The sequence below is a fragment of the Candoia aspera genome, chromosome 3 (assembly GCF_035149785.1).
Source record: "Candoia aspera isolate rCanAsp1 chromosome 3, rCanAsp1.hap2, whole genome shotgun sequence".
NCBI classification, from domain to species: Eukaryota; Metazoa; Chordata; class Lepidosauria; order Squamata; family Boidae; genus Candoia; species Candoia aspera.
Window position 1 is genome coordinate 202,047,165 of NC_086155.1, and position 22,727 is coordinate 202,069,891.

Genomic DNA, 22,727 nt, shown 5'->3' on the forward strand with positions numbered 1-22,727 from the left:
CCTTCCTTCATTTCATGCAGGTGCCTACTTCCTTGGCTCTACAAGTAATCAGTTTTTTATATCTACTTCATGATGCTTTACAGAGATGCTTGGATGTACTGGACAGGTTGATATCTGCTTATCCCTCTCATTGTTCTTGACCATTACCTGCCCCATTAGGTAGACCAGATCAGGAAATCAACCCCATAGGAAGTCTACAACTACCTTTATTAAGATTCGCTATAGGACCAGAATCTTGCAAGCCTGATGGTGCGGTTCCTCCTCTTCCCCCATATACTTCAGTGAATTAAGGAGGCATTTCCCTGAGCTACTTCTGAACATTATCTTGTAGTTCTGGACTTTAAAGATGTTAATCTCCTTTTGCCTAGGCTTCAGCTTCTGCATATCTCTGTCAGAGTTATCTTCCTTACTCTTTACATTACCTCACAATGAAGTGGAAAGCATTTGGATTGCTGGGAATAAGTAGTCTATTATTGGGGGATTATAGTAGATAAATCTTCAGTTAAGCTGAGGAGAGATGTATACAATACTCATGTGAAAAGAATATTCATTTTGGTATTTGACATTCATCAACTCAACTATGTTGAGTTGATTTGCTTCCGGCCTTCTTCCGTACTCCAGTGACTAAAGTCTGAGCAGGAAGTTTGTAAGCACTGATCTGTACGGAGTTGCTGAAGCAGTAAAAAATAGTTTCAGGAAAGGGCTGCAGGCAGTTAAGTGAAAGAGAGGCAAATAAACTTTGGGAGGTGAAGGAGAAGAGAGGAGAAAAAAATGGCCAAGTGGAAATGCATGTAGATGCGGAGAGACAGCAGGAGGTATAGCATTTCAAACTGGCGGATGAATGAAGTTACATGCTTTTCCATTTACTGGATGGAGTTGCTTTAAATCCCCCTGTTTTTTGTATGTTTTCTTTTTGCTTTTTTTCCCCCACTCTGGACTGCAGTATAACAAATACATTTGTGCCTTGAAGGAGGTAGTCTCCATAGTTGGCAGAGTATGGTAGAAAAGTTCCTGTTGAAGATAGACACATACATGCCTTTTGCTCCCTATGAAAGCGGGGGGGTGGGAGCATGTAGTATAATAAAGAATTTAATAAACTTCCCTTTAAGTAATAATTTCTGATATGGCTGTGGGGAGAGTATATTCCTAAAATGAGAAATTCTGCCATTTCTTTTCTGCAGAATACAGAAGGCAGGTGTTTCCAGAAGCATGCCTGTAGGGTTGCAAAAAAAAAATAAAATGATAGAACGGAAGTCAAGCATTTGAAAAAAAACGTTTCCTGTTGAATCTCTGCCCTGTACAGCAGTCCCAAGGCAGAGGATCCATTGTCAGGATCAAAAGCACAAAGGTCTTTGGGGTCATAGTCAACTGTTTTGAATGTGTTTTTGGGGCTTTGAGTTTGTGATTGTTGTCAGGCAAGGAGAGTTGGTATATTGGAAATGAAATGCAGCCATAAAGATAGTGCTGGAAATGTGGAGGAATTGAGCATGTGTTTGACTATATTAAGGGATGCCTATACAAAGGGAATATGTTTTCGGTTACTACCGGTCGCCTTGCTGTTTGTTTGTGTGGTTATTTATTTATTGAGCTCACTTATATCCTGCCACAATCAAAAAGACTCTTGGCAGGTCTCACAGAATAAATGAATAAATTAAAAAAAACAAGTAAAACATCTATGGTACAAATGTCACAACTAAGACCAATTGCAACCACCACCACCACCAAACTTCAGAATGGAAAGAATAAAAACGGAGGTCATAGGCAGCATGATAAAATCAAGAGTATGAAACTGCTCCATCTTGTGGGAGTAATGACAGTTTCTCCTTTCTTGATTGAGTTGGTCAGGCTGGTACTAGTTGGAGTAGGCAGTCCTGCCGGTTGCCACGTGCGCTTGTAATTGCATAGAGTGTTCAAAGCACTGTGAACTCCTTGGGCAGCATTATTAGAGTCCCTGCGCTTGCAAGAAATACCCCAGCAGATTCTCTGAATTTTCTGTGCCCTGTGATGCAGATCTGGTGTACATGGTGTAAGGTGTGATGGTTATAACTGGGTAATGTTCTCTTTCTGCAATTCTAGAGATCTCTAAGTCATGTTGCATCACTGGGCATTACCTTGTATGGCACGTGTTATTCTCACTGACAAGCTGTTAAGGTGAGCTTTGGAGCACAGTACATAAAGGTGGGTTCACAGCTGGCTGGGCAACCACACTCCAAGAGGCAGCCTGAATTGTTCTATATCAGTGTTTTTCAACCTTGGCAACTTTAAGATGTGTGGGCTTCAACTCCCAGCATTCCTCAGCATGCTGGCTGGGGAAATCTGGGAGGTGAACTCCACACATCTTGAAGTTGCCAAGGTTGAAAAACACTGTTCTACGTTGAACTGGAGGGCAGTAAGCAGTGTAGGGTCCAGTGGGGGATCAGTTTTGGGGCCAATATTATCCAACATTTTTATTGATGTCATAGATAATGGAATTGGTGGGCTTCTTGTTAGATTTATAGATGACACAGAATTGGTAGGTCTGGCCAGTACCCAGAAAGGCAGGGTACAAGTTGGAAGACTGATCTATGAGGATCAAGATGTTCTTCACAGGGATAATGGCAATTTATTACATAAGGAAGGAAAATATAGAGCACACATACATGATGATGGATTCATGGCTTGGAAGTACTACATTGGAGAGTGTCATTGCTAACAAGCTGACATGAGCCAACAATGGGTGACAATTAATGGAAGGGTTAACACAGTTTGGGGCTGCATCAGAAGAAGAGGAATTATATCAAAGACATGGGAAGTCCATGTTCCCCTCTACTCTATAATGGTGAGGTCACACCTAGAATACTGTGTACAGTTCTGGGTACTGTTGTTTCCAGAAGAATGTTGACAATATTGAATATTTCCAGAAGATTACAATGGAGGTGGTCGGGAAAGATGACACAAGGACTCAAGGTCATGCTCTATAAGGACAAATCAAAGGATCTGGGGATATTCAGCCTGGAAAGAAGCTGGCTGAAGGAAAGGCATTGTATTAATGTTAGATACATAAAAATCTGGCGGGAACTATTTTCCATTGCCACAGAAACTAAGATCGGAAATAATGGGTCTAAACTGCCTAAATTTTATTTAAATGTAAAGAACATTTATAATGGTAGAACAGTCTACCTATGGAGGTAGCGGATTCTCCATCTCTGACAGTTTTTAAGAAAAGGCTGGAAGACCGCTTTTGAGGATGGTTCAGTTGAGTTTCTTGCACATTGCAGTGGGTTGGACTAAGTCATTCTTGTGGTCCTTTCCCAACTGCACAGTTGTATAATTCTCAGCAGCCTACCAGTTAACTGGCTGTGTGGTTGTTTGGCAGTGGAGAGGATGCAACAACCTTGAAGAGGGATTTTGGAGAGTCATTCTGCATCAGCATCTTTGTTTAATGGTTCAAGTTTATGGACTAGGTATGTTCCTTGAGCTTCAGCAATGACTTGAAATAGAGTATGCTACCATGTTCTTCCCTTGCTGGTTATTGGCTTTCATGGAGTGTTGCTAATGCATTGTAGGGCCTGAAATCCTTTTCTCGCTTTCTTTTTTCAGAAGTCAAAATAAGGAAGGTAACATTGAAAATGAGTTGCGTGGAGGAAGCATTGTTTCAGGGGCATTAAAAAAATACCTGGATGAACTTAATTGGATGGCCATGTTCTCCTTTTTATTTCAACATACAGTATATTTGGTACAGATACAGAAAAGTTTCAGTCATTTTATTAGAGTAAACAGAAGGTCAGTTTCTTTTTAATAGTGTTTGCTAGCCTACACAGAGCAAAAAAAATAAAAAAGTATCAAAGCTTAGACCGAGGAACTTGATTATGGTTCTTGATTATTACTCTGTGTAGAGCCTCTGGCCTGCATACATAGATTTTTCTCTCCTTTCGTGAGAGCTACAGTTCATCTATATTCATGTTTCCATATTTCATCTAAATCAGAAACTGATTGCCATTGTTGGATTAAGCCATTGACAAAAAAATGTATTCCTGCATAAGATGGAGGGAATCCCATTTTAGGCTCAACAAAGATGTCTCATCTGGCAAGTTATTATTCAAGATCATAAACACAGCTTAACTACTGTTAAGAATTCCCAAGTGTGCAGTATAGCTTCATGATTTAAACCACGCTGGAATACAGATAACATAATGATGATGAGAATGAAAATGACAAGCAGGAGGCTGAAATTAGTCCGCTGCTGGCCTGCCTTCATTGTTGTTTTGAGCATGTAGTGAACTTGTACAAAAATAGGACAGGGAAGCAGTTGATCATGTGCATTGATAGTGAAATTGGCTGCACTGTTTTTTGTGCTGTGCTTTTTTAATTGCACTAGTCTACCATTTCCAAATCATTAGGGCCGGGCGGGGGAAAACCTTTGGGAAAACTCACGTTTTCCTAGTTTTCCTCTAGGCCTTTTTTGTTTGTTGCTACTCACTTGAAATCTGCCCCAGAGCTGCTTATGTAAGCATCACACAGTTTTTAACTTGCAGACTTTAAATCTGAAAGATAGAACGCACTTACCACAGTCAACAGAAGCAAAGCAAAGTCAGGATACCAACCTTAAAATTTGCAGAGTTGGTTTGATAATTTCTCATGGCATTGGAGCAGAAGAACACAACAGGGTTCTTATCGACATTGAAGAATTCAGTCTCTTCTCTTTTGCCCAGCTTCTTCCCATCTGGGCCTTCAGCTTTGTGAAATTTTGTTAACAGAAACATTGATAACTTTTGACTTCTGGTGCCCCAGATAAGTGAATTCTAGTAAGCATATTGAGACTCTTCTGTATATTTGTTTTAGTTAAGTCATTAGTTTACAGGATACCCAGAGTTGTTGAAGTGTACCATCAAGCTTCTCTGGTGACATACATCTCTCTTGGACTAAAATTATTTAATGTTGATTAGATAATTCTCTGATGCAAAGACTTTTTTTCTTCCTTTCTCTTTCCCTCTCCCTCCTTCCTATCTACACACCTACCTAAAATTCTGTAACAGGTTAAATTAAGCAAAAAATCTCCAAAGTTTGCCAGATTGATTAACAAGGGGCAGCATTCACATGATCAGATACTTCAATTTTACATCTTATAAAGCATTCCCTGGATGGTCATATTGAATCACATGCAAGTAAGGAGGATCTGAGCTATTCATGTCAGGAAGATGAAATGGCTTCAACATGAGTTCCCTTTTATGTTGTTCCTAATCTGACAATACAAACTCATGTCTCACAGTAGAGAAATATTTATGAGCAGATAAACCTGAAATACTATCTTCTGTTCCAGATAGTAAAATATTCTTGTATCAGACAGTTATCAATGTATTTTTTCATGAGTCAGGAATTAAGTAGGTAAAATAAAACTCCCGCTATCTGGAACAATATCCTTGTTCTTTTTAATCCCTTTGCTTAGCAAAGAATCAAGGAGTTTATGATTTTTAACTTCCCTCATTTCACGCTCCTCCCTGTTCAATTGATAGAATCACCAGATACTAGGGTCAGAGTTGGGGTAAAGAATGTGCTGTTTTCTGTTAAAAAAGAGATCAGCTTCTTCCCAGAGTTGTTTTATTGGCCAGCTGGCTCTTACCAGTCAAACAGGAAACACTGTCTGTGATCTGGCTGCAAGCAGCCGTCTGGAGTACAGATGGGGTGATTCCAGGTATTCTCCTTGATACGGAGAACATTTCTGGGCGTCAGGAAAACCTGCCTGAGCCCGAAAATGTTACCGCATTGTCAGCTCCACCTGCTAAGCCTGCGGGCACAGCCTGTCAGTCTGCCATTCCCACCGGAAGCCCAAATTCAAATAGTTCCAAACTAATTTTTCTATTTTAGATTGCATGGTCCAGATTTGGCATTTTTATTATCAGTTCATCCAGGATTTACTTCTATAAAGTGCCCAGAATCCCAAGATAATGGCATAACATTTCCCCGTAAACCAATCACTTTCCACGTACAAATAATTGCGTTTGAATTGGATTAGAGACTCAAGAGATATTGTTTGATAGCGAAGGGTTGGAGGGTTAATGCACCGTGAAAGCTCTTTGTATGAACTTTAAGCAGCTGTTTATCCTATCTGCTACAAATCCTTGAACATAGAAAAAGTGGTTTTGCAAATCTACTTGGGATGTCGAAATTAATGTCTTAAGCAAAACTTTCATTAGAGTAACCTGCTTTTCAGATTAAGGGAAACTCGGTTTGCGTTTCCTATGTCAATGAAAATGCCTGTAGAACCTATAGAAAGGTTTCAGGAAATCTTTATTACGATGCATAGTTAGAATGCTTTGCCTCCGGATCTTGGTTCTTTGCAAGCCCCTGTGATGAAGCTAACCACTAAAAGGCTTGCGGTTTGTGTACTTGATGTTTACTAAAATCTGTGGTTCTGCTGTTTCACCTTAGTTATTGATGGAGACAGTGACTTTAAAGGCATCACTTTAATACAGGTAAAGTTCTATTGTATGGAGCATTAATAAAGATAGCAAGGCTCACATTTATGGTCCTCTCACAAAAAGATTAATTCTTTGAGCTTAGTGAAAGAAGTCATCTTTTCCATTATCCAAATGCACTCAGTGATACTGCAGTCTGCAATATGGGTTTATTAAGGAAACAATCCTTGCTTAGCCTATTGTGCTCTGCATAAAATTCAGTAATTCCTTTATTTGACCCGAATTTCTGGGCACTGTGTCCATGATCTGGGAACATGGGATTTTAATCCTTAGCATTATAAAAAGACCTTAATCACATGCTCATTTATTATTTCTGAGCTAGGAGACTACATCAGAACACAAAGCCTACTAGTAGTGCAGTATGTAATCTAGTGATTAAAGAAAACAAATCCTACTCATTTGACTTTGGAAATCTGATTAGATTTCCTCGTCAGTCTAGCCTAGCTAACTGCAACTAAACCAGCATGCTGTATATGAAAGTAGCCCACTAGTGAGTTTGGGGGTTATATTAATACCATCCAGTTTTACTCTTCTGTAAAGCAGGAGTGAATATGAAAGGGGAATCTTACTATGCCCTTGCATTTATTTTGTGATAATAAGGACCCAACCCGTGTGTCTGGATTCTCCAACCAGTGAGAATGAGGAGTTTGTGATTTCTGGTCTGCGACTACCCTTTATATAATTGAGTAGTTTTTAACTTTCTGATTGCGGTCCTCTTTTTAGGATTTGACACAGGTTGGTTTCAACTATTAAAAAATGCCAGACAAACTCTATGGCTGTTTAGAGAACCTTGGTGTAGTTTGGGTTGTGTGAACCAACTGAAAACAGTTCAAATGCTTTCATGGGATAAAATCTTGAAAGGGCAACCAGGTCCTTTCGGGTCACCTTACAGGTCACCGAGGACAACCGTTCTAGAAACAGGAACCCATAACTGTCCTTTAGGTCAGCCTTACCAAAATTGGTGCCCTCCAGATACGTTAGGGCTACAGCTCTAGGAATTCCAGCCAACATTTCTGGGGCAATGGAGTTTTCTCTCCATGAATGTATAGAATGTCTGAACATTAACTTAATAATCTGCATATAGGCAACTCAGATATTTCTATTGCCAATTGGGTGGAAACATCGGTTCAAGGTAACAAAGGAATGGTCATCAGAGTAGATTGTTGGCCTAGCAAGTAAAATAAGCTCATTTTCACAGATCTGTTTTTAAGCTGCTGGACACCCCCTGGATTTGTTTCTTCTTGTAATTTAAGGAACTGAATCAGTTTAAAAAACAGGTTTCTTACAAAAAATTACTTGATAATGAATCGAACAGCAGGAGTTTGCACTTCTGGCTGGCATGCAACTTTATTTTTGTTTGTATATATGCCTGTTCTATTTTTAAAGTATGGCTCTTTATTAAATATATTATTACTGGGGTTGTGTGATTTAATTTTAGGAGAACCTTACTGTTTTGTCAACAAATTCAGAGCGTGAGTCATGTGGCAGATAAACTCTGCCCAGTTCTTTTTATCTGCATATTTTGAGAGCACTCCAAATGTTCTTCTCCCTGTCTGTCCGATCTGCAGTGTGGGAGGATAATCCCTGTCTATTTTATAGAATATTTGCAGGAAATATTTACAGAAAAATGTGTGTGCGTGACACTTGAATAATTATTTATTAAACTTGTATGCCAACTCCAGGCGGCTAAATATATACGGCAGTGTGTGTTATAAATGGAAGGCATTGCTATGTGCAAATGTCCATTGGTACAAAATGCGTTTCTAAGGCTGCCTTCCTTAGATGGAATCTTCTGTGTTTTAGATAAAGGTATCAACATCGAAAAGGAAGAGTTTTGAGATTTAATAAAGAATTGGAAATAAGTGGAATCTGGAATATCCTTAGGCAAAAGTTAATTATGACCTGCAAAAAATGCTGCCTGTTCCCTAGGGTAGAGGGGAAAAACGGAGAAGTAGAATCAGGCAAAACAAAGACTTTCATAAAGCATAAATGTTAGGATGCAGGATTCACTATGCTTCTTGGGCTGGATTTAGTGTTTATGGAAGTTCAGTTCATTAGATCGCACCCTACTTTCTTCTGTTGTCCCATCTAAATTTGGGTGGAAGAGGAATTGCCCTTATGAAATATTGGTTGTTTTAAATGAAGGTATGTTTGCGGTTGTTTAGGGAAACTAACCCTAATGTAAGTTTTGTGTTTCCTTTTACAGAAATCGATAAATTCCAGAAAGGAGAAGACAAAGAAGAAGAAAAGTACATTGATGTGGTGATTAATAAAAACATGAAACTGGGACAAAAAGTATTAATTCCAGTAAAGCAATTTCCTAAGGTAAGTTCAATGCATACTCAAGCTGATTTGCTGCTGTTTCTGCTCATTGTAGGTATTACCATGCCCTGTCAGCATGTACATTTTCAGATTGAACAATATATCTGGAAAGAATCATCCCATCTTTCCATAAATGTTGGGAAATATAGGTTCAATTTTATTTTTATAACAATTAGTACCTAGCTGTTATCACTGTTTTATTAACTAAGACATAAATAAGAATTTGATAAGTAGCATTGTGTATTCATTAACATTTTATGATAAGATATATCGTTAAGTACAGTGCTTTCTATAAGCATATCAATACAAGTAAACACATTTTTTGATTGCACAAAGCACTGTAGAAAATGTAAAAAGAGTGAAATTTGAACAGTTCTTTGAATCTTTATATTTTGTGAACCCATCCCTTTTTAAGGTCATTTTTGGCAACCTTAGGCCCCGATGGTTTGTATGATACTAATATTGTATCTGAATGAGTAAATTCCACCCCTAAAAAGCAAAACAAAAACATACAGATTCTTACAAATCTCAGTCCTTGATTTGGTTAAATAAATCTGTTCTTAAAAACCATTAAAATAATTGAACAATAGCATGTCATTCCAAGAACTGTTAAGACCCAGTTTCAGTGTTTGGCATTCTCTTTTGTAGTAGCTTGTAATGAGACCAGGGAACTATTGTTGGGCTCTTCAGCCTACCTTGACTTTCATAAGATGTTACCTGAATTGGTGTTCAAGAAAGAGCTCTACTAGCAAAGGTTGTGGTTCACAGGTCATCCTCACTTAACAACCATTTTCTTAATGATGGTTCGACTTACAATGGTGCTGAAAAAAATGACTTACGATCGTCTTAGTGTCCTTGTGGTCACGTGATCACAATTTGAGTGTTGGGTAACCGGTTCACATTTATGACCCTCGCAGCGTCTCATGGTCACATTATTGCCATTTTCAATCTTCCTGGCCAGCTTCTGGCAAGCAAAATCAATGGGACCTGCATGATTTGCTTAATGACCATGTGGTTTGCTTAACAACCACTGCAAAACAGGTCATAACGTTGGGTCAGATTCGCTTAATGACTTCTTCACTTAGCAACCAAAATTCTGGTCCCAACTGTGGATCTGACTGTTTGGGGGAATCTGGACTCCAGGCATTTTCTGGAAACAGGAAGGCATTCATGCTGTTCCAGAATGTGGGCTGCTTCCTGTTTGGAGGATTAACTTCCAGAAAACTACAGGAAAGCCTTCAGAACATTTTCATCAGCACAGCATGGTTGATTTTGCACATTCCTTGGCTAGAGAATCAGTCAAACAGTTATTTGAATTAAGAATGAGAACAGGTGTTTAACTCTGATGGCTATGTATGCAGGAGCAAAGCTTCTTGACACTTCTGACAGATGTTTCCAGCCATACCTCAACATGCCCTGAATTACATTTCTATTGTAGTATAAATACGATCAAAGAGCTGAATGTGGCTGTTCCATTTTTTGTTCCGAAAAGCCTTGCCAAGAAAACTGCAGGGACTGGTCCAGGCAGTCACCAGGAGTCAACAGTGACTCGAAGGCACAAAAATAAAAACAATTTTTTGCAAGTGAGCTGCATGTGGCTTGCTCTAAAAGGCAGAACTTCTAGAGATTTTCTAGAGTTGGATGCCTCTTAGTAATAAGAATCAAATTGCCAGTGGGAGCAGCTTGTTTTATTAATAGCACAGGGAAGGCAAGTTCAATCCCAACAATTAATTGTGCATTGAAACACTAGCCGCAGTGCTGCTGTTCTTTGGGAAGATACACATCTGTTTCTGCGTATCTTCTGAAAATGGAAGGGGGAAAAAAAGGCTTTCTAAATAGCTTACATCAAGTAACAAAACTAGAGTTTAGTATTTCCTAATTGATACTTGGGTCAGTATGCAGTGCTCAATCTTCAGATTTATATCTTAAAGTAGCTGCTTGACATCATGAAATAGATTTCTTGCATGGTTTACTGTAAATGAGTAATTCCCCGTTTTACAAATGCGCTGAAGATTTATTTACCCTGCTTTCCCTTAATAGCATACCTAGCTGAGTATTGCAGGCTGTTCTGTTGCTGCAAAAAGAAGCCTTGTAATCATTAAATCATGACAGGATTTGGATTATATTGACCACTGTTCCATTAAACTGAAAACTAGATCTTTATATATGTTAACTAGGGAGCACATTTCAAGCAATGATCGTTTCTAATAAAGTGAGGGAATTGTTGACAAGGCATTACTGATGTCTGGAGGGTTGTTTTTTTTTTTTTTTTAAGTATTCTTACTAATTGTCTGAGGCTGAATCTATACAATAAAGTTTAATAGCAGAAGCTCCCCTACTCCCTTCCCAGTAATGGTCATGGCTTTCTCAAAGAATTAGAGTTTGCAAATGCTGCTGAATTTTTGCTGTCTCCCTATAATTCTCAAAGTTCTGTGGAGAAGCCATGTTAGCTCCAATTAATGATATCTAGACCAGCCTTCCTCAACCTTTTGACCCTGGAGGAACCCTTGAAATATTTTTCAGGCCTTGGGGAACCCCCATACATTCAGGCTCAAAGATAGGACAGAAGTTACAAAATAATTATGTTTCATGGGTAGGCCTGTATATATGCATTTACAGTGTTCTTAAATTAAAAATAAAGAATGAAGCTTACCTCTTTAATGTGAAATTGCCCAAATTTGAAATAATTTTTAAATAAGTTGTGATTTCCCAAGGAACCCCTAGTGACCTCTCGCGGAACCCTAGGGTGCCACGGAACCCTGGTTGAGAAACCCTGGCCTAGACTATCAATTAAGGCAGTTTTTCTGAAGCAGACATCCTCCAGTTTGGTTGGGCTTTTCCCTCACAATTCCCAGCCAGGCTAGCTAGCCCCAGATTGGAGGAGGCTGCACTTGAAGCTGTGTGATTATTCAGACTTTACGTCATTGACGAATATAAATATTTCTGGCTGATGCATCCGTAGCTTTATTTCCTCCGTTGTGAGATCTCTGTATTGTCTCCATCATGTTTGTTCCTCAGCTAGTTGAACATTCATGAGAGGTCCCCTCTTTGTTAAAACAAAACAAAACAAAAAACAAAAACAGGAGCTAACGAGCAAATGCATTTCTCCCATAGCAACTTATAACTTCTTAAGTCATCCAACCAAAGTAATAACAATGAATTCAAGGTTTCAATCATTTTAGTGATGTCTGTAGTGATGCTGTGAAGATGTTATTAGTCACAAGTGGGGAAATGGCCTAAGAATAAACAATTTTATGGAAACTGATCTCTCAAAATGGAACTTGATGTATGAATCAGAGGCAGTCTAGTTGATAGCTGCATCTTCCCACTGACGGGTCTGTTTTTTTAAGTTTAAGAGGAGTGTACAACTGTCTATCACAGTATTTCTAGCTATAATGATTGTGGTAAATAATATTTCTTCTCTATGAGAGATTGGCCCTCAATATGTTGTCACACATAGGGGTGTTGACAAGTCACTAGGAATCTGTTGTGGCATTCACTTTACCATTTATATATATCTCCATCCCACCCACCCCATATATGAAATGGTGTTTGTGTGTATGTGTGTGTGTGTGTATTAGGGTACACACCCACACCCACATCCACATCTCCAAATTGAGTTGGACTCCTAGGAGCTCCCTGGACATAGCCATATAGTTTTCTTGGCAGCAGTATGGAAAAGGTTTGCCCTTGACTTTTTCTGGGAATGCTTCCTTGACTTCCCAGTCAATCCTCAACCCTGGAATTCCCTAGGGCTGCTCCATTCAAGGGTTAACCAGACCTGATTTTACTAAGCTTCCCAACCAAACTTAAGAAGTGATGCTGTATTTATATTTAGTGCTGTATGTACAGATCCAGTTTGCCTTGCCTGAGCCTTATTTTAACAATAATATTTGTTAGGGTTGTCCAAAGCATTTGGAAGGGTGCTGCATGGAAGAGCTGAAGCATCCCTCTGAACTTGCTCCTTGGAGTGCTAAGATACTGTTCTTCTGAAAGCTTGGAGCAACCATATCTGTTCTAGTGGACTAGATTGCTGCCTAGGTGAAACAGCCTGTTGGAGTCCCCAAGTAGCTTACAAACAATAAAAAACAAACAGTTGTAGCCACCAGTCACTTTTTACACCTTTTCTGTTGACCCAAATCAGTAGCCCATTCTTGGTACATGTAGACCATATTTTTGATTCATAGCATGGAACTCGGCTCTTCCCAGCAGCCACTGAGTGGTTGGCAGTTTTCAGCACTCTGCCCCAAGAACCTTTTACTAGTTAATTTCCCAGTTCATTCTCGCCATTAAAGGTTTTCCCCTCCCATGTGAAGCTCATATTTACCATATATGCTCACGTATAAGCCCATCCACGGATAAGCCAACTCTCGCATTTTTTATTAAAATACCATGAAAAATGTGCCACCCACGGATAAGGTGACCCACATTTTTTATGGTATTTTGGTTAAAAAGTTAAAGGGTTGGCTTATCTGCTAAAGGGCCTATCTGCAAGTATATACTGGAAATATGGGTCCTTTCAAAAAGTATTACCTTGTATACTTGCAGATAAGCCTATCCACAAAAGAGCTGAACCCAATTTTTTTGGTGAATTTTGGCACCTAAAATTCTCAGGTTACCTGCAAATATATACAGTATACCTAATGTTTGCTATGTTGTCCATGTACGCAGTTTAGAAAATTTTCAGGAATTCAGCACAATATCTTTGGTTTCAATCCCCCTGAATAATTACGAATTTTTCAGGCATAGTGGTGGTCTAAAAGTATTACATAACTTTGGAAGGAACAGATTTGCAACAATGGGTAGGTGTTATGTTCAGTATGTGAGTATACCGACAAAAGGGTAAAGAAGACGACTGTATGATCAATATTTTTGGAGTTCTTCTGTAACTTTTTGTTCATTATTGTTATGCTTATCAATATGACATTGGATCATTCCTTCAGTGTTATTATAAATGTACTTTTTGTTCATTAATTTAGCATCATTATAAAAAAAAATCCCTGATTTATTCTGTAAGAAGACATTAGTTTTTTGCCATGACAGGTAAGCTTGCTCAGAATTCCTAGGTTATGTGACTGTCAAATGCTTTTTTGAAAATTTAGACAAATGTAGCCCATGACTATAAACCAGAATGAAATATTACGTAATACTTGCAAGCTTTTGAGTTTCTAAGAACTCTTATCAAACAAGGTGGTTGATTTCAGGAAAAGAAAAGATGGAAGACAGGAAGAAAAAAATGGGTCATCCAAACTCTCCTCAGTATGTAACATTCTTGGGTGAAATACAAGAGAATTCCCAGATATGCAGTGTAGGTCTTGAATTTCCAGATACGCAATGTAATTCTGGATACAGAGGTCATATTTAGTTGCACTGGGGTTCTCCCAAAGCTTCCTTTGTGGGGGAGGGGAGAGAGGAAATGTAATACTCTACTTCCTACCCTGTTCTCTGCAAATGTAAAATTCCGCTGCTAAAGTCCACATCCTTTGTGAATAGCAGCAGAAGGGAGAGATCAGCTCAGCAGTGTGTCTGGTTACAAGACTAGGGATGATTTAAGACATACTAGGTAAGACAGTGAATCAGAGCCAAATGAGGCAAGACACCTAACACGGATGGAGATAGAGCCTCCTAGCACAGGTGGTCCTTCTTTATAGGGTCTTGTTTATTAGGGTTAAATCTACAGTGCCTTCAGAGATTTCTCATTATTGATTTCTTAAATCCAGAGGCCCCTCAGTGATCTATCCCAAACCCAGTACATTCAAATCAGTCAGTGCATCTCCTAATCCTTCGTATCTGTTGGACGTCTTCTGCCTACCAACGTAAGGGGTATGGTTTGAAGAGGGTGGTGCTGATGTATTACCCTTGGGTAGCTTTGGTTGAAAGAAACCAATACCAGTGAATGCAAATGGAATAACCCTAATTTCACTTCCTCTTTCTGCGTGCTTGACCACTGCTGATTATTTTCTTCCCTTCCCTTTCCCTTCCCTTCCCAACTTTGACAGTGAAGGCTCTGTGAGGTTTTGGCTCAGCCTTCCCTAATCTAGTGCCCTCCAAATGTGTTGGGACTGCAACTGGCAGAATACATTGGAAGGGTGCCAGGATAGAGAAGAGCATCCTGACTGCTGGCCGATCCCAGGCGGAAGAGAATGTATTTTTAATCAACTTTACGCTGTGAGATTGTTGCAGTTAGCAGAAGAGAAATAACAATCAGTATTATTGGGGGAGAGAAAGATGCTTTAACCGCGTCTCTCTCCAGATCTTCCCTACGTCAGAATTATTTTAACATCATCGTTCCACCCTGATGTCTCCCTGGCCTCCCATCAGCGATCCTGGGCAAATTACTGTTTCTGTGCTACTACTAGCTACAAAGATACAGCTATCACAAGGCAGAGGGGAATCAATACTATGCTTTGCATAGGGAAAGAAGGACCCCCATGATTCTTTGTAAAATCTCTTTGCCTTCCCAGCAGCTACACATGTTTATGTTACATACGGTCAAACACAGAGAGTTCCCTGGATTCAAACAGTTGCCCAGCTGTGGGTTAAGGAACCAAGAATTGCAGACTCTTAGTTGCAATCTTCATATTAAGCTGGTTAGCAAAGTTTGAATTACCTTCTTTCATGTTGATGTTGCGTACTGTCTTTTCTGTAATATATTTAATCTACTTAAGAGCCTTCTTAAAGCTCTTACTGGTCACATTGTGGGTTTTGAAGTATGCCTTTTGGATTGTATTTGCCATCTTCTGAAAATTTCAAGGTAGGATTACAGATGCTTTTATAAAACTGAAGTCAGCTCTGTTACTCCATTCTGTTTGGGCATATCAATGACCACTGTGGATAACTGGTTTTTTCACTGTGGCTGACGTGCAGCTGTGTGGTATTGGGATGTCTCCCAGAAGCCTCTAGAGCAGGGGATCCTAAACTTTTTGCTACCACTTCTCCCTTTAGTGGAATCTTAATGTGCACACCTGCCATTAAAATCTAAAGACCAGAATGAACACAAATGAACAATGAAAACAATGCAATGAAACTTTGGGAAAGGTGGATCTATTGTAACAATGCAACTACAAGGTTCTTCACACCTCCCCTGGACTCTGTCTGCACCTCTCCAAGGGAGGTACACCTCACAGTTTGGGAAACCCTGCTCTAGAGATTAAAGAGAGCATTTATGTGGGCCCCAAACCCCATGGCATAGATATCTGTCATGGCATTCTTAATATTCAGTTTTTCTTTGTCTGCCACAACTCTTTGAGAATTATTATTTGTAGTGACTTTTTCACATGTGACACTTAATTCATTTTTTTTTTTTTTTAAGAAACCAGTACTGAGGCAGCAAGCTGCTCTGGTCTAACACCTTATTCCTGATCTGTGCCCTAATGAAGAATGCATGGAAGACTTTTCCCCGTTGTCAATTCTTCACCATATAAGCCAGAATAAAGGAGATCATCCTGCCATCGGGCATTGCTGCAGGAGCAGTCTGACTTGGTGATTCCATAGGCACAAACTTCTTTCCAGCTCCCTGGAACATCTCCATGGTCCTTCTTTCTTGTTGCTTCTGTCAGTATCTCACAAAGCAGTAAAAATCCATAAGTTGTTAAGGCTAACTTGGGTACAGTGATTGCCCACCAGGAATCTAACTTCCTGGACAGGTTTCTTGTACTCAAGGTCACTAAATCCAGTAGAAATTTTGCAGGCTTTCAAAAGGCAAATAAGAGGAATAAATTCCACAGCTCTGAGTAATCCTTTAAGACCCTGTCTCTTTCTGAGCCAACTCAAAGAGCTGAAATTATCTGCCCGTTCAGTAAAGAACACAAATACTGCAGCTGACGTCCCTGCTTCACTGCTACTTTTACCATCTTCCATTCATCAGGAGGCCATTCAACCATAAAGGGGACCATTTTCCCTCCAGAGATCACTTATTTTTGGGTTCTATCTCTGAGGGCCAGATCAGAGAGAGATTGCCTTCTCCCTGCTCACAGCCATCTCTGCTGGTTCTTTCAAGTATCAGGAACGTCTTGCTTTGCCCCAGACTGTCAACACCATCTCTTGCCATTTCTGTCCATTCCCAGTACAGATGACTGTTTTCCATGTCTAGACCTTGCCCTTCTCTGACTCTGTTATGAGATATTTTGTGAGATAATAGGGAAGATATTTCATGGATCAGTGGAAATTTCATCCATACCTCGTGGCTTCCTTACATTTTATCATGATTCTTACTCTTACCCTCAAGATTGGCCTTTAATCCCAGCCACCTAGACATTCCTCTCTTACCAGTTAAGTGAATAATCTCTTTATCAATTGACATTAAGTTCATAACCAACTAGAGTCAGGCGGCATAAAAGTTTAATAAATGATAACAGTAACAACAACAATGGTTTCTAAAAAGTAAAAGCAATCTAGTTGCTGAGATTTCTGCAACTTTATGCTCTTTTCTTCAATATATTGAGCCAGTGTGGTCTAGTGGTTAAGGTGATGGGCTAGAAACCAGGAGTCTGTGAGTTCTAGTCCCGCCTTAGGCATGAAAGCCGGCTGGGTGACCTTAGGCCACTCACTGTGTGTCTCAGCCCAACCCACCTCCCAGGATTCTTGTGGGGAGAATAGGAGGAGGAAGGAGTACTAGGTATGAGTTAGTTATAAAAAATAATAATAAGGCAGGATAAAAATTAAATAAAATATTTAACAAAATATTAAATTTGCAGGCTGCAGAGAGCTTGAAAGTTGCCTAAATTACCCCTCCCCTCCCCCATCTCTTAAGTTCATACAGCTCGCCCTTCTCTCCATTCGGATAGTTATTTTTGATTCCAGAGATTGCTTTGGTCTAGAAATAAATTCCCAAAACTCTCTTGTAAGCTCATAAGCTTCCCAGGAGGGTAAATATGTATGCAGGTCTTCAGATGACAACTCAAGGAAGCCTAGTTACAGGTAAATCACCAGTTCGTCTACGGAACTAATCTGTGTATTAACTATAGTAGGTCTGTTGCTTCTCCAGTGTCTTTGTTGAGATAGAGGAGCATTGTGTGTGTGAAAGGTCCTCTGTGCAAGCACCAAGTCATGTCTGACCCTTTGAGGGGATGCCACTTTTTCAGTGTCTTCTTGGCAGACTATAGAGCAGGGTGGTTTGCCATTGCCTTCCCCAGCAAGCTGGGCACTCACTTTACCGGCCTCGGAAGGAGGGAAGGCTGAGTCGACCTGAGCCGGCTACCCAAGAATTCAGCTTCCGTTGGGATCGAACTCAGGTCGCGGGGAGAGTTTTCGGTTGCAATACTGCCATCTACCACCCTCCACTACATGAGGCTCAGGAGGAGCATTAGAATATTGTAATTTACTGTAGCCACCTGCAAAGAAGGCTGGAGCTAAGTAGAATTCCTAATACTCTTTTCTCTTACTGTCTTTTAAGACTGGTTTCCTGTGGGTGAGTGGATAGATACTGTAGATAGATAATTCCTTCAATAACAATACTTAAATAATTAGATAAATAAATGCTGGAAAAGAAAATCATTGGAGTCAGAGAAGCAAACCACAGGAACAGTTTATTATGGAATCAGTTCTTGTTCATGTCGAACTTTCACCGTAGTAAGGACTTCATGGTGACCCAGAAGGCAAAGACCATTGAATCCAGATGAGCTTTACTTGGGAAGAGTTCCACCACTTGAGTGCTGTAGTTGTAAAGGCCCTATTCCATGTGCTTACTCAGTATCTCTCTAACAGTGTTTCTGAAGATCTGATTTTGAAGTCCATTGGTGGGTGATGGGACGGCCTCTTTGACCATTGTTGTTAACTACCCAGAGTCACTAGTTTGAGATGGGGGGCAATATAAACTAAATAAATAAATAAATTTACGGTTTCCCACCTTTACAATTTGTCTTTAAAAATATGCAGGATTTTTTTTTTAAAAAGGAACATTTACCATGTCTGAAAACCAGCACACAGTTACCTTGCTTTAGAAGGATAACTTGTCGATGTCTGCCTTGAAGCCTTGTCAGAGCAGAAGGGGCTTTTCTTCCAAGCTGGTGAAGCCATTCTGGTCAAGTTTCACAAACAACCTACAGCACCCTGATAGAAAAGCCTGCTTTTGTAATCTTTGAGCTCACCATTCACTGAGTCTAATCCTTTATCTGCTTTTCATTGAAATGGATTAAGTTAATGGGTATGAGTTTGTTATTTTTGACTGAATTGGAGCTCCAGATCTGTGTTTCCAGATTCCTGTGAATTTCTCTGTGCCTTTATCAATTCTGTTCTTATGTACCTTTCTGCTACCTTAGAACTTTTTAATGCAGAGAAAGCTTTCAGCAGACAAAGCACTAACATTATGGTAATAATATTTTCTATGTTCCTTCTTTTTCTCCACAGTAGCATCAAAATTTACAACCTCATGTGTTTCTTCATTTTGCAGAAATAGCCAAATGCTGTTTTCAGCAGCATTTTTCATACTAGGCATGAATCTTAAGTCAAGCTTACAGCTTCTCAGCACTATGGGTAGATACTTTATTGGTTTTATTGTTGCTTATTTTGTCTTTCAGTTCAACTTTGTGGGGAAACTTTTGGGCCCGCGTGGCAATTCTCTGAAGCGCTTGCAAGAAGAGACATTGACAAAAATGTCAATATTGGGGAAAGGATCCATGAGGGACAAAGCAAAGGTAAAATATCTAGCTGAGGATCATTAGTGTGCGCTGTACTGCTGTGTGTGTCTTTCTTTACCAATCCTAGTGTAGCCTGGGGAGAATAAAAGCAAACACAATTCAAGATGTATATAATGACCTACCTCAGTTTGCATTCTGCATGCATTTTGCTCTTCCCACCATGTATTCCTTGCTTCAGAGAAAATCCAGTTTTTGCACTTCCTTTGTGGAGAGTTGGAATGCACTGATGACTGCCGAAGCCAACCTCCGATGTCTTCCTCGTTAATGCCTAGCGATATACACAATTCATACCACTGTGTTACAGGCACTAGAATCCTTATTCCATTTCAGTGGCTGCAGTTTCAGTGGGTGTGGAAGAAAGCAACAGGGTATGAGACTTTCTGAGTTGGCCTTGCAGAGGAGAATAGAGAAATAAAGGTGTGACAATTGGCAAGCATGTCTATCTTCCTTTCTAGGTTGAGCTGGTAAAGAAGCCAGTGTGTCTTTGGAGTGGCAAGATCCATGGAGTGTCTTTGGAGTGGCAAGATAGTTAATTAAAACATATTTTAATTGCACAGTTTAGTCCAGATGCATTAGCAGTGTCTAAAATTCCTGAATTACTGCTAGCATTGAAATGTGTTCTGGATTACACCAAATCTACTGTATCTTTTATAGACAGTTAAAGATGTGGATTTTGTTTGTTTACAAGAATTTTGGAATAAAGAGATGGAATAACTGATAGGAACAAATTAAGGGTTAAGAGTTTTAAAGAATGTTAAGTATGTATCTGAATGATTTTAAGATTAAGCTTAATTTGACAGTAACATCTTATTTATTCTTATCGGACACCTCAGAGGATGCTTAGAAAAAGTTGGCTGTTGGCTTTGTTATGCCAGAAATTTTAAATGATGGAGGATATGTTTTCACATAGCTCTGGGCAAGTCCATAATTAACCTGTTTTGGTCAAATAACACAAGTTTGTTAATACAGTTTTGGAAGGAGTAACAAAATAGAAAGGTGTTAATATGATTTGAAGAATATATTGGAAGTGTGGAACCAATATATGAAGAACTTTGAATTTACTGGGCATGTGGAGTAGTAAAGATAATTATTTGCTGCAGTGGAAATAATGGCCTTGCTCCACACTTACAGCCTTGGACTGTTGATAGGTGTTCCATTTCCACTCATGAACTGATGTTCTATCTACATAATAGAAAGACTCATCAGTAATGATCAGTGAGGTCAGGGTTTAATGCTGTGTTTAAAAACTGAGCTGTAATGTGTTTTTTCTCTTTCTCTTTCTTTGTTATTTTATTTTTCCCTCCTACATCGGTTTTCTCTTTCCCCTTTTTGCATCTTTTTTTTCCCCTTGTACTTCTCTGTATAAAGCAAGAAAATAAATAAACCACATGCACATCTCTTCATCAGAGTTCAAACTTGTATAGATAGGGGCTGGTGAATGTGGTAAAGATAATACGGAGATACCATGTAGGTTCTGAGTAATCAAGCTGTCCATAGCTCTTGATTATTTCAAACTCTGCTCTTCTAGGTCTTCTGTTGTGTAGACTGAAAATTTTGAGCAAAGCAGACCAGGATTTTAAGTTCCTCTTAAGGTTGCTGAGCAATAAAGCTAAAATGTATTTCAGTGACCTTTGCACTTACCTGTTGTCTGAACCAGCAGAGAATAACTGTAGTCCTCTTTTTCATTTTACTTGACAGCCACACATTAGCATACAGAAATATTATTTATATAAACATATTAGCATATAGAAAGCCAGCTGGGTGACCTTGGGCCAGTCACTCTCTCTCAGCCCAACTCGGTGCGATGTAGACTAGCCTCCTTGTGGTGCGCCCCGGGCAACGTGACTTGTCACAGCTAAATAGTCTACACAGCTGGCTGCTGGACCTCACAAGGATTTCCCAGCAAGAAAAAGCAGCAGCATGAACACCAAACTGCTATGCCATATGGAAAAAAAAAAATACAGTAACTTTATTTATCACATTTTCCCACTGCCCATCTCAACAATGACTCTGGGCAGTTTACAAGCAAATTTAAAACAGTAAAAAATTAAATATCGATTAAAAGAGATAATTATAAAATATACATACACAAATATACTAAAAACTCTAGAATACAAAATATGAAATCTAAAACCCAAGATGGTGAGATTGCAGTCTTGATAAAATTCCCCGGGCGGGCCGCATCAAGGTGCCAGCCATCCCCATGACAAACTATTCCCCCTCCCACCCCAAGTGAGGTGGCACTTTATTATAGTTTTAATGTGCAGTTTTATCTTTCAATCCTGGGTGCTCTTTAGATAGCCTAGTCGGATGTGTAAGGGTTGTTTACTAGGTGGTTTGTTTGTTTATTTCAGTGCTTTGTTCAGTCTTAAATTATTCAATATATCAGGGCTTGTATTGTTTCCCAAGGGAGACTATTAGAGTCTAATAGCTCTCACTGTTAAAAGGGATTTTGTGAAAGCTGGCTTAGCTTTTTCCTAATTAAATTTATTACTTGCAGCTCCTACTCATTCTGTTTGTGGCCTTGGCTAAATTACTTAAAAGTAAAGAATTCTCTTCTTCTTTCAAAAATCTCCTTCATTGGGTTTATTTATTTATTTATTTAAATTTATCTCACCGCCCATCTCCCCCCAACAAGAGAGATGTTCAGGTAAAACAGCACTGGAATGCAGGTTGTGGGACTGGGCACTTTCCAGCTTGATTCCACAAAGAAAGAATGGGAAGAAAGCCAGAAGGCCAATATGGGCAGAGACTTGATATCTTTCAGTCTACCTGTTTTTGTGAAAAGCTTCAAACAGCCAGTTATGCTGTGTCAACTTCCTCAATTTGCATCCGCGGATCAACTAATCGCATTACTTTTGCTGTTAATTTTATAATAAGGTTATTGCCCATAAGTTGTGGTTGATTGACATTTCTAAGTAACTCATAAGTACAACCCATACCAAGAACAAACACAAGAACTTTTGAAGAGATCAGTCAAATGTCTGTCTGTGGACCTATTTGGAAAAAAGAGATGCTAGTGTAGAGTATTTTTAATACAACCCTAACTAAAACAATGATATAGGAGCACTTCAGAACAAACACAGTCTACAGACCTTGGAGAGGGTTGCCAGCTATTCTTTTCAGTATATCTGGACCTTCTGATGTACTTGGGGGTGGGGAGTGCAACCCTTCATGTCCTTAACTCCCCCCCCCCAAATCTTTAGTCATATTGCTCTATACTTCTAGTTTTGTTTTTTCCAATCTGTACCTATTTATCTTAATGTGCAAGCAGTCTTTTATCTACAGTAATTCTGTGTAGAGCATAATGATA

General features: G+C 39.4%; 1 protein-coding gene across 3 annotated transcripts in view; it reads left to right on the plus strand.

Annotated features, from left to right (window-relative positions):
* Positions 1–22,727, plus strand: part of KHDRBS3 (KH RNA binding domain containing, signal transduction associated 3) — a 90,601-nt gene that overhangs the window by 24,806 nt on the left and 43,068 nt on the right. For all 3 annotated transcript variants that reach the window (XR_010067679.1, XR_010067680.1, XM_063299700.1), the window contains exons 2-3: positions 8,662–8,780; positions 19,295–19,411. Coding sequence is in view for 1 of the 3 variants with exons in the window: in XM_063299700.1 (XP_063155770.1) it covers positions 8,662–8,780; positions 19,295–19,411 (236 nt within the window). In the remaining 2 variants the exon portion in view is untranslated. The remainder of the gene's footprint in view (positions 1–8,661; positions 8,781–19,294; positions 19,412–22,727) is intronic.